This window comes from Globicephala melas, chromosome 2 (assembly GCF_963455315.2).
Source record: "Globicephala melas chromosome 2, mGloMel1.2, whole genome shotgun sequence".
NCBI lineage: Eukaryota > Metazoa > Chordata > Mammalia > Artiodactyla > Delphinidae > Globicephala > Globicephala melas.
This window is the reverse complement of record NC_083315.2, coordinates 150629498-150642321: the sequence shown is the minus strand read 5'-3', so window position 1 is coordinate 150642321 and position 12824 is coordinate 150629498. Positions and strand designations below refer to the sequence as shown.

Genomic DNA, 12824 nt, shown 5'->3' with positions numbered 1-12824 from the left:
AGCAGAAGCATAGACAAAAAATGAATGATTTTTCCTGAACTAAAGAAAAATACTAGCTTCCAGATTGAAAGGGCTGACCAAAGGTCCAGGAGGAAGAATGAACAAAGACCCAGACTGAAATATTGGTTAAATTTCAGAATTCCCATCTGTAAAGTTTCTATTGAGTTAAAATTTTTTACTCAACTTATAGATAAAGCAAAAAAACTGAATCATAGTTACTGAAGAGAATGTAAATATCATAAACCTTTAAAATATAAAAATAATAAAAAGTAATCAAAGCTGGAGATGTAATGTGGAAGGAAGGGTAGGGGGTGATATGAGTGCAGTGAATATCAAACTGAGAATTAGAAACAAAATGTAAAGTTGAGAAAAGAAGAAACATAAATCAACTGTATTAGGTTACTACTGTTGTTAGTCTAGCCAGTGAGAGTGGGGTTGGGATTTTATTTCATTTACTTTGTATATGTATTCAACTGAAAAACAACTTTTAATGAGGATTTTGCAAAGAATCAAGATATTAATGACTTTTGAAAAAAGAAGAGGATGAGGAGGAAGAAGAAGAGGGGGGACGGAGGGGGCCAGGAGCAGCAAGGATGCCATGCCAGACTAAGGTTAATTTGCTTGATGACCTTGAGGGTAGGAACCCACAGTTCTCCTCACAACAGAAACTAAATGTATGTGCTACCAATTAATGCTTAGTGCCAAGGAATTAGCAAGGCAGAATGCTGAAAGCAGAAAAAGTACCTCTTTTCTGCTGACACCAAAGGCTGCCCTCCCCCCAAATTCAATCAAGTGACTTATTAGCCATAGAGTAACTGTTGGCATGGGAGGAGGTTACTGCCAGTAAGGTGAATAGTAGACTCATACCCCTCCTCAAATCACACTTCTGAATGCAGACTTAGTAGCTAAGACAAAGGGTGAAGCAGGGAAGAACAAACACAGAGCGAAGTATGCCACCCGCTGCATACTTACATTGTTGATCAGGTAGACACCCCGCCCCCTGGAAGAGGCCACTGGTTTTACTATCCAAGGTCCCCGGTCCTTTGAATATGAATCTGCTCAAAATATTGGGAGACAAAACAGGGAAGAAAGAAACAAAGAGAAAGAAGGGACATGAGTTTATTATCTTAAATTTTAAAACTAGTTATCTACTCAGGTACCCAAAGAATTTTCCAAATTTCTAAGTGGAGGACAGCAACTAAAATAACCTGTATTTTTGGACTAGCCTTAAAAATGAAAACAGAGAAAGAGAGAGAAAGGAAAGAGAGGAAGAGACAGCAATATTACATAATATATTTCTTCCACCATTTCCCCTCTTGAATGAGAGGATGAAGACAAAATAAGGCAAATATCGGGATGTTCATCTATTACTGTCACAAACAACCTTCACGAATCTTTGATATCCTCGCCTCCTTTAACTAAAGGACCTCCAGAGGCTCACACTGCAGACGGTGACAACGCGAGTCAAAGGCCAGATCCCCTAATATGGTTACTTTCCTCAAGCAGTTTCTCTGAGCTTGTAAGAAAAAATCGCCTTAAATAAAACAATGTGAGTAGAAAGGTAGGACAATAATTGACGAGTGGTTAAAAGGTGCCCTTTACTTTTGTTCCTTTCGCAGGTTCAGGTTTACGCTTTAAATACCTTTGGGTCATAGGAAAAGAAAACACACAACCAATATGAGGAGTCCCAGAGGCCTGCAGATGGCTCCGGCCTCCACTTAGGGAAGGTCAGTGGACACGAGAGAGAAGCAGAGACAAAGGACTCTCCCTCTGATAGGAGCCAAACTGTCTTTTCAAGGCCTCCCAACAGGAACTTGATTTGTGTCGGTGCCACAAACCATTTCACCAGGAGAGAAAGAAGACCTCCTTGTCTTCTCTCCGCCACCCTCCCCTGCTTTTTCCCTTGATGTGACCTCACAGAATTAGAAAAAAATGTCATGTGCCACACAGAATGTAAAACTCCGTGAGCAACTCCACTTCTGGGAATGTATTCTCTGGTCCTACTCACACATACTGGAACATTCTTTGTAGAAGATTATTCAGTGTTGCATTTTAATAGCAAAAGACATCCATCAACTAATTAAATACACTATATTGCATCTATATGAGGGGCTGGCAAAAGCTATTTTTTGGTAAAAAGCCAGATAATAAATAGCTTAGGCTTTGCAGGCCATGCAACTATTCAACTCTGTCATTGTAGCTCAAAAGTTACCATAAACAATACGTAAACAAAGAGGCATGGCTGGGCCCCCAAAAACCTTTATTTATGGACACTGAATTTCCTATGATTTCCACATGCCACAAAATTTTATTCTTCTTTTGATTTTTTTCAAGCATTTAAAAATGTAAAAATCATTTTTAGCTCTTGGGATACATATAAAAAGGCATAGGACCAGATGTGACACAAGGGCTGTAGTTTGCAGACACCTGCTCTACATAATGAAATATTAAGCAGACACACAAAATGAGAATGTTATTAAGGAACAGAGAGGGAATGAGCTCAAAGAGACTGTTGAGTGTTACGAAGTAAAGTGCAGGGCACTGGGTATTGTATGCTCCCATCTGTTCACATACACACTCAAGCCATGTGCCAGTAAGTGCAGAGAATACCTCTAGAAGGATATGTAAAAATACTAATAACACTGATCACCTCTGGGGAGAACTGGATGACTGAGGAAAAGAGGAGAAAAAAGGCTTTTCACTGATTATTGTTTTGTATGTTTTGGGGGGTACCGTGACTATATTACCTACATCATTTACATCATTTTAAATTCCTGCAATAGATGGCATATTAATATAAGACAATTTAAATCTCTATAAACTGAAGTCACTGAATAGATGTATATATATATATACACTTTATATATTTTTTCCATTTTGCCATTTTCCCCAAATTCTGAGGATACAATAGTTTGAGAACAAAAGGAACAATTAATAGTAAAATAAAACAAAAAAATTACAAAAATTTTTAAACTTCATTCATTCATTCAATACTTCTAAGTACCCAACCCGTGTTACGCAGTTTGCTAGTATGGGGCATGCAGAAGTGAAAAGACAGCAGAAAGGCAGGCCCTAAGCAAGTAATTAGACACACCGAGCTCACAAAGAGGAAGTGAGGGAGCTACATACAGCAATGCCGAAGAAAATGACCAGACCTGTCTGAAGACAGTACCCCCTGTGGTGACAAACGGACGCAGAAAATGCTCGTTTTCAGAACAGGGAAAATCTAGCTAAATGCAACTTCTGCCATCTAACGCGTTTAATAAATCTTACTTTGTGGACTAGGCTTATCAGAAGTTTCTGGTGCTTCACTTTTATCATGTTCTTGAAATTCTAAATATCAAAAAAAGTGTCTTCATGCTAGGCCTTTCTCCTTGATTTGCTGTATTTCAGAACAAGGATTGATTTCTTTCACAGGTTCCAAAAATGTGGGTCAGAAGCAAAGCAAGGCAAAGAGCTTGGCAGCCTGTCAGGATGAAGATATACTAGACAGGGCCTGCAACTCTTTCTGGTGCCTTCCAGGTCCTATGGTTGCAGCATGCTCAATCTAATGGAAAGAGCATTGAACCAGGCGTAGGAAGATCTGAGTTCTAATTCTGACTTTTCTAATTCCGGGCAATTTGCTTAAATTATCCAGTCTCATCTTTAAAATGAGAGGTTTAGTCATTTGAATTATGAGATCTCTCATAATCCTACTATTATGATTCTATAAATTTACTGATTACTTTGAAATCCAGTCATCTGAAATTAACTGGCTGACATTAAAGTTTTGCTCATTCCTTAGAATTATTTCTGTCTCTCTTGCAACTAAAGATGACCAGAGGATGCAATTCTGGGCAGTGAGAAGTAAACAGAAATCTGCCAGGGCGTGGGGGGAAAGTTCTGCTTTTCTGATATTGGCGCCACCCTGCCTTCCTTGTTGTTTCCTTTTCCCTGCTTAGAAAGCTGTCCACAGCTGGGGAGTGGCTGCAGTTGGCAAGATCCTTAGTTAGGTTCTTCGGGGTCACAGACCTCCGACTGTACTATATACGGTTACACTAGCAACAGTGGCACCAGGAATCTAGCAAGATCTGGTCTGTATATTGCAAGCCCCACATTTTAATTACTGGGAACAGTTTGGCAGTATCCAGGCTTTCACATCTCTTGAGGCAGTGTTTGGTCTCTGGGCTAGGTCTCTACAGAGATGGATTTCAGGTTTTCTCTTATTAGAACAAAAAGCTATACAAATTCATGAGATCTGCCTTGGCTGGTCTCTCTAGAGTCTTCAGGCAATCCTCATATCTGTTCCTTATCAGTTCCCTTTCAAAGGCTCTTTCACAGGCTAGTCACATGCCTTTCTGCTCCTCTCAGACACCCAAACCCATCCCTAGGCCCCTCATTCCTGGTATGTGCCCTCATCACCCTCTCACCAAGAAGGCTGGGAATCTGTAACATAAACCCGCTCACCTGCTTTCCTCTCCATCTCAAATGTTACCTGGATGACCACTTAGCCGCCTTCTTTCTCTCCTTTTAGGGGAGAGACACGCCCTGCTTCCTGAAGCTCACCCTTCTACTTGGGCTCTTGACTAAACCCTCTCCTGCCTCCTCTGGGACCTCATTCCCTTGCTCATATCTTCAAGGTCTCTCTCCCCTCTGATTTCTCTGTAGTTCTTCTTCTCTTCCTTTTTCCCTTCCTTGGTAGTAACATCCACCTCCATATCTGCAACTTCCAGAGCCTATAACTGGCCAGAACTCAAAACTGCCTTTACAACTGCCTGCAAAACATCACCACACGGAGGCCTGTAGGCACCTCAAATCCACACCAGGTCCAAAATGTGACACTCCTCTTGCCCTTCAACACTTTTCCTCTACGTCAGTGGTCCCCAACCTTTTTGGCACCAGGGACTGGTTTCGTGGTTCCACGGCCGAGGGGTTGGGGAGTGGGGGGCAGGGGTGGTGGTTCAGGCGGTAATGCGAGCGGTGGGGACGATGGGGAGCGGCAGGTAAAGCTTCACTTGCTCGACCGCTGCTCACCTCCTGCTGTGCGGCCCAGTTCCTAACAGGAACCCCGGGGGTTGGGGACCCCTGCTCTACATTCCTCGTTACACTCCCTGGTTAAAGACTTAATGCTCCTCCCAGCTTCTCAGACTCACACCTTTGACCTCTGCCTCACTACTCACAGCCACTTAGTAAACTGTGTTTATTCTACCATTCTTTCCACTGCCTCCATTCCGTTCCAGCTACCTAGCTCAGTCTATCTACACTTCTTACCTGGATTATGACTTCCAAAGCGACCACTGTGTTTCCTCCCCCTGCTCCCTCCAATTCATTTCATGCAGTTATTTTCCTAAAGGCCAACCTGTTCATGTCACTTGCCTTCTCAAAAATATCCTATTGTCTGCGCTCAAGCAAGCACTGGAAGGTCAGGAACACAAGTGTCATGGAGAAAAGGGAATTTCTGAGTTATAATATGCTAGGTGGACAGCAGAGGAAATGAAGAGAACTTAAAACAGACTTTAGGAGGAAGAGGAATGTCTCTTTGAAAGAGGAAGTGGTAGGAGGAGGCAAGTTTCTCCCCTAATATGTAAACTTAGCAACACAACTGACCTACTAATGCTGGATTTCTCCCCAGTGGATTTAAGTGTAGAGGTCATGGACTCTGGACTACTGGCAAAGAATGACTGGCATCCTGGCAGGACTGAAACCAAGAAGCTTCCTCTTTACCATCACATCTTCCCTGGTCCCTCTTCTACCACACAATAAGTCCCTGCTGTGGTCTTTGGGAGGCAACAGCAATGAGGGATTTGTTTTCAGACTGAAGAACATCATTTGCCTGTAATAACTGCCCTGGGGCTCAATGTGGTGGCTTTGGGTTGCAGCTATATTCATTCTATGTGTGCTACTGACCTTTTGAATTCATTTTTGTTAGAATGTAGAAACTGTAAGAGTTTGAATAATATGCTGAAGAAATGGGGCTTCCCTGGTGGCGCAGTTGTTAAGAATACACCTGCCAATGCAGGGGACAGGGGTTCGATCCCTGGTCTGGGAAGATCCCACATGCTGCGGAGCAACTAAGCCCATGCGCCACAACTACTGAGCCCATGTGCCACAACTACTGAGCCCACGTGCCTAGAGCCCCTGCTCCGCAACAAGAGAAGCCCGTGCACCGCAACGAAGAGTAGCCCCTGCTTGCTGCAACTAGAGAAAGCCTGCACGCAGCAACAAAGACCCAAAGCAGCCAAAAATAAAATAAATAAATTTATTTTTAAAAAAATATGCTGAAGAAACAATTCTACTGAAACACAGGTCAGGCTTGAACGCATGGAGGAACTCTAACTCTATCCAATCTTCTGAATGAGCATCCAGCCCTCAAACTGCCTCCAAAGGGTGGGGAAGAACCACAGAATAAGAGACAGCAGAGAGGAGAAAGGGAATTTTCAACTTAATATCCCTTTAGTGTTTACTAGGAAATTATTCTGGACTCTGATTTCTCAATAGGAATTCAACAGCAGGGAGTTCATATCAGGAATGCTTTTACGTTGCTAACATGTTAGTTGAAGCATTTTTATGCTATCATGTTGGCTTATTACACAATTTTTTACTTTTATTATATAACAATACATCTCTACATAACTTGAAATAGGAAATATTATTGCACATTTATTAAGTACCCATCAGGCACCACTCCAAGTGCTTTCCATGTGTTAACGTATTTAAACATCCCAACAACACTACAATGTCAGTACTAGTAACAGTCCCATTTTACAGAGGAGGAAGCTAAGGCACAGGAGGTTTCAATAACATGGCTAAAAATCCCATAACAAAAATTCCTAACTATAAATGTTCAGCTTTGAGTGCACTGTAGCTTTGAAGTTAACTTAATTCATCTAGTGAATACTCTACTCTGACCCATTTCAGAGCCTTCTGTGGGCAAACACTGAACTGCCAACCACTGGTCCCAGCGGGGTAAACAAGTGCTCTCAGAAGAATGGCCTCCCCAAGGTGGGAGCAAGAGACCCTGTGACCATTCCTGATGCAAGTCCCAGAGGATGAACACCGCACTGCGTGACCAGACCAGACCACTAGGTCCAACAGGTTAAAAGAATCAAATGTCAGGAAGTCTAGAGAAAAATTTCTCTTCCTCTCTCCATGCTTCCTCTACCTATAAGACAGGAAAAGTCTTTTTCTTGGACTTATTGAGAAGAAAACTGTCTTGCTGTCCTCTCTGTGTGTCATAACTGATCCTCCTCACAGAAGTGACTTCTCCCATGGGTGGTCCTGGGAAATGGTCATTGTGTGCATACGCCCACTGTCTTGGCCACAAAGCACAGTGGTGAGGAGCCTGGCTTCTGAAGCCAAACTGCAGGGTCTGGATCCTAATCCCACCATTTGCAGCCACATAACTTACAGAAAGTTACTTAACCTCTCTGTACCTTAGTCTCCTCACCTATAAAGCTGGGAACAGTAACAGTACCTACCTCAGAATAGAGGCTCCACTTGGAAGAGGGCCTAACAGAAGGGAAATGTTCATTAACTGTTAGCTATTATTATTTTTCCTATTTAGACTCTCACAAAAGACCTGCCTCACACCTTCTCTGTATTCGTGCCTCTTCTGTGCTCTAAGCCTACTGAGGCAGGCATTGCCCACCATGGGGGGAGAGTCCAAAATAGCCCATCTCCTCTGCTTGGACCTGGGGAGGTAAGTTCACTTCAAGACAAAAGAAGCAATGAGACTTGGATGCAGGCCATGCATTCCCAGCTAGCTTTACCACCAATACAGCAGACGTTCATGTGCCTATTTCGCTCCCATGAATATTTTTCAATTAGTCTGTACTCCAAGGAGAGAGAGTGTGACTAACTGGTACCTCTAAACCCTAACACCAAAAGATGTGTGATATGTGTACCCCAAAGAACATAAGTCACACAAGTCCAAAAATCGAGGGGATAGGGATATTCCTTAAATGACAAGAGGAAGAGAGATGCCGAAAAGGATGCATATGTAGTTCATATGCAGAAGTATATCCATCCTTACATGGGCACTAACTCTTGTCAATGAAAAAGAGACTTTTTGTAATAAACAGGAGCACATTTATACAATACCAATGTGTCCTTACATAAATGTCCTTACTAAGAATAAATACCCACATACACGCTCAGAATAAAACAGTTTTAAAGTTATCTCTGCAATTGTTTTACTAAAGAAACAATTTTTTAAGGATCTGAAAAGCCCTGATTAGTTCCTGACTTGAGGCAGCCCTTGGAGTAAATCTGCCCCAAGTTCAGCTGCTGGGGATGGGGGACAGGGGACGGGGGTGAGAATGGAGCATCAGGAGTCAAGCACTTACTACAGAATTCCGCATACTCAGCTGGCAGCAGGAAGGTCTGAGGGAGGATGTGAAAAGCCTTGAATCCGTGCGTATGCTGCATTCGAATGATGTTTTTGTACAGTCGGTCCTTCCGGGTTAGTTCATACGACCTAAATTTCATAAAAGCATTTCCATTTCAGTACGCTATGACTCAGAGGTTATCCTGTGTCATCACATACTAAAGAGTTCACAGTTCATGAGCAGTTACTGAGGACAGTATTATATCCCAAATCTATCACTTTGTCAAGGAAATGATCACCTTAAAACTAGGGCGATAAATGCTGCCTATCAGGGAGTGTAATCTGGCAAACTACAAAAAGGCACTTCAGCTGGCCTCGACTGGATTCAAGAGTCTATGGTTTGTTGCACTATTTAAAAACCATCTAAGAATCTTTGCTGTAACCATTAAAACTGCATTCTAGCTGTTCCTCGGTTCAAAATTTTCACTTTGATTTCTTAAAATCAAAGGTTGCTTTGCCAAATGTAGGTATCACCAATACTTCTTTCTTACCCACTGTCCTCTTCAGATCTAGAGCAGAGGTCCTCAAATTTTAGTGTACGTAAGAATCACCTATAGAGTTTCTTCAAAAACGAATGTCCCAGGGTCACATCTCTCAAAATTCTGCGATGAAGTCTAGGGCTCTGCATTTTAAGCATGGACCCCAGGTGTTTTGGTACAGATGGTCCGGAGACCACAATGTAACAGTGATTTAGTCTAGATCAGTAATTTCCAAACTTGACTGAGATACATATTACCTCATTGCTTTTAAAATATATAACTTTCTAGGTCTATATTTGCCTAGAAAGATTAAGCACCTAGAAGGTGCTTTTTAAATATACACCATCCCTGGAGATGGTGATTCCTTGAATCTGCAGTAAGACCTATGAATGTAAAGTACCCCTAGTGACGCTTATCATTAAGGAATTAGAAACAATGAACCAGGCTGAGGGGACCTTCAGGATGGTGGAGGAGTAAGACGTGGAGATCACCTTCCTCCCCACAAATACATCAAAAATACATCTACATGTGGAACAACTCCTACAGAACACCTAATGAACGCTGGCAGAAGACCTCAGACTTCCCAAAAGCCGTGTGGCTGACAGGGTCTTGGTGCTCCAGCTGGGTGTCAGGCCTGAGCCTCTGAGGTAGGAGAGCCGAGTTCAGAACGTTGGTCCACCAGAGACCTCCTGGCCCCACATAATATCAATCAACAAGAGCTCTCCCAGAGATCTCCATCTCAACGCTAAGACCCAGCTCCACTCAACGACCAGCAAGCTACAGTGCTGGACACGCCACACCAAACAACTAGCAAGACAGGAACACAACCCCACCCATTAGCGGAGAGGCTGCCTAAAACCATAATAAGTTCACAGACACCCCAAAACACACCACTGGACACAGTCCTGCTCACCAGAAAGACAAGATCCAGCCTCATCCACCAGAACACAGGCACTAGCCCCCTCCACCAGGAAGCCTACACATCCCACGGATCCAACGTTACCCACTGGGGGCAGACACCAAAAACAATGGGAACTACAAACCTGCAGCCTGCGAAAAGGAGACCACAAACACAGTAAGTTTAGCAAAACGAGAAGACAGAGAAATACACAGCAGATGAAGGAGCAAGGTAAAAACCCACCAGACCAAATAAATGAAGAGGAAATAGGCAGTCTACCTGAAAAAGAATTCAGAGTAATGATAGTAAAGATGATCCAAAATCTTGGAAACAGAAAGGAGAAAATACAAGAAACATTTAACAAGGACCTAGAAGAACTAAAGAGCAAACAAACAGTGACGAACAACACAATAAATAAAATTAAAAATTCTCTGGAAGGGGCTTCCCTGGTGGCGCAGTGGTTAAAAATCCACCTGCCAATGCAGGGACACAGCATCGAGCCCTGGTCCAGGAAGATCCCACAAGCCGTGGAGCAACTAAGCCCATACACCACAACTACTGAGCCTGCGAGCCACAACTACTGAGCCTGCATGCCACAACTACTGAAGCCCCCACAACTAGAGCCTGTGCTCCACAACGAGAAGCCACCACAATGAGAAACCCACACCACAATAAAGAGTAGCCCCTGCTCACTGAAACTAAAGAAAGTACATGCAGCAACAAAGACCCAACGCAGCCAAAAAAAAAAATGCTCTGGAAGGAATCAATAGAATAACTGAGGCAGAAGAACAAATAAGTGACCTGCAAGATAAAATAGTGGGAATAACTGCCGTGGAGCAGAAAAAGAAAAAAGAATGGAAAGAACTGAGGACAGTCTCATAGACCTCTGGGAAAATATTAAACGCACCAACATTCAAGTTACAGGGGTCCAGAAGAAGAAGAGAAAAAGAAAGGGACTGAGAAAATATTTGAAGAGATTATAGTTGAAAACATCCGTAGTATGGCAAAAGAAAATAGTCAATCAAGTCCAGGAAGCACAGAGAGTCCCATACAGGATAAATCCAAGGAGAAACACACGAAGACACATATTAATCAAACTATCAAAAATCAAACAGAAAAGAAATAATATTAAAAGCAGCAAGGGAAAAGCAACAAATAACATACAAGGGAATCCCCATTATGTTAACAGCTGATCTTTCAGCAGAAGCTCTGCAAGCCAGAAAGGTGTGGCAGGACATATATAAAGTGATGAAAGGGAAAAACCTACAACCAAGATTATTCTACCCTGCAAGTATCTCATTCAGATTCGACGGAGAAATTAAAACCTTTATAGACAAGCAAAAGCTAAGAAAATTCGGCACCACCAAACCAGCTTTACAACAAATGCTAAAGGAACTTCTCTAGGCAGGAAACACAAGAGAAGGAAAAGACCTACAAAACAAACTCAAAGCAATTAAGAAAATGGTAATAGGAACATACATATCAACAATTTCCTTAAATGTAAATGGATTAAATGCTCCAATCAAAAGACACAGGCTCGCTGAACGGATACAAAAACACGACCTGTATATGTGCTGTCTACAAGTGACCCACTTCAGACCTAGGGACACATACAGACTGAAAGTGAGGGGATGGAAAAAGATATTCCATGCAAATAGAAATCAAAAGAAAGCTGAGCAGCAATTCTCATATCAGACAAAATAGACTTTAAAACAAAGACTATTACAAGAGACAAAGCACACTACATAATGATCAAGGAATCAATCCAAGAAGAAGATATAACAATTGTAAATATTTATGCACCCAACATACCTTAATACATAAGGTAAATGCTAACAGCCATAAAAGGGGAAATAGACAGTAACACAATAACAGTAGCACACTGAAACACCCCACTTACACCAATGGACAGATCATCCAAAATGAAAAAAAATAAGGAAGCTTTAAATGATACATTAAACAAGATGGACTTAATTGATATTTACAGGACATCCCATCCCAAAACAATGGAATACACTATCTTCTCAAGTGCTCATGGAACATTCTCCAGGACAGATCATATCTTGGGTCACAAATCAAGCCTTGGTAAATTTAGGAAAATTGAAATCGTATCAAGTACCTTATCCAACCACAACGCTATGAGACTAGATATCAATTACAGGAAAAAATCTGTAAAAAATAGAAACACATGGAGGCTAAACAATACCTACTAAATAACCAAAAGATCACTGAACAAATCAAAGAGGAAATCAAAAAATACCTAGAAACAAATGACAATGAAAACATGACGACCCAAAACCTATGGGATGCAGCAAACAGCAGTTCTAAGAGGGAAGTTTATAGCAATACAATCCTACCTCAAGAACCAAGAAAAATCTCAAATAAACAACTAACCTTACACCTAAAGCAATTAGAGAAAGAAGAACAAAAAACACCCAAAGTTAGCAGAAGGAAAGAAATCATAAAGATCAGATCAGAAGTAAATGAAAAAGAAATGAAGGAGACAAAAGCAAAAATCAATAAAACTAAAAGCTGGTTCTTTGAGAAGATAAACAAAATTGATAGGCCATTACCCAGACTCATCAAGAAAAAAAGGGAGAAGACTCAGATCAATAGAATTAGAAATGAAAACAGAGAAGTAACAACTGACACTGTAGAAATACAAAGGATCATGAGAGATTACTACAAGCAACTATATGCCAATAAAATGAACAACCTGGAAGAAATGCACAAATTCTTAGAAAAGCACAACCTTCCGAGACTGAACCAGGAAGAAATAGAAAATATAAACAAGTCAATCACAAGCACTGAAATTGAAACTGTGATTAAAAATCTTCCAACAAACAAAAGCTCAGGACCAGATGGCTTCAAAGGCAAATTCTATCAAACATTTAGAGAAGAGCTAACACCTATCCTTCTCAAACCTTCCAAAATATAGCAGAGGGAGGAACACTCCCAAACGCATTCTATGAAGCCACCATCACTCTGAAACCAAAACCAGACAAAGATGTCACTAAAAAAGAAAACTACAGGCCAATATCACTGATGAACATCGATGCAAAAATCCTCAACAAATACTAGC

The 12824-nt window shown here is 41.6% G+C and overlaps 1 protein-coding gene across 16 annotated transcripts in view; it reads right to left on the bottom strand.

Moving 5' to 3' along the window:
- TTLL5 (tubulin tyrosine ligase like 5) overlaps positions 1–12824 on the bottom strand; it is a 306774-nt gene that overhangs the window by 264844 nt on the left and 29106 nt on the right. For all 16 annotated transcript variants that reach the window (XM_060295064.1, XM_060295066.2, XM_060295069.2 and 13 more), the window contains 2 exons: positions 8325–8455; positions 973–1055 (listed from right to left, as the gene is read on the bottom strand). In XM_060295064.1, the coding sequence (XP_060151047.1) occupies positions 973–1055; positions 8325–8455 (214 nt within the window). The remainder of the gene's footprint in view (positions 1–972; positions 1056–8324; positions 8456–12824) is intronic.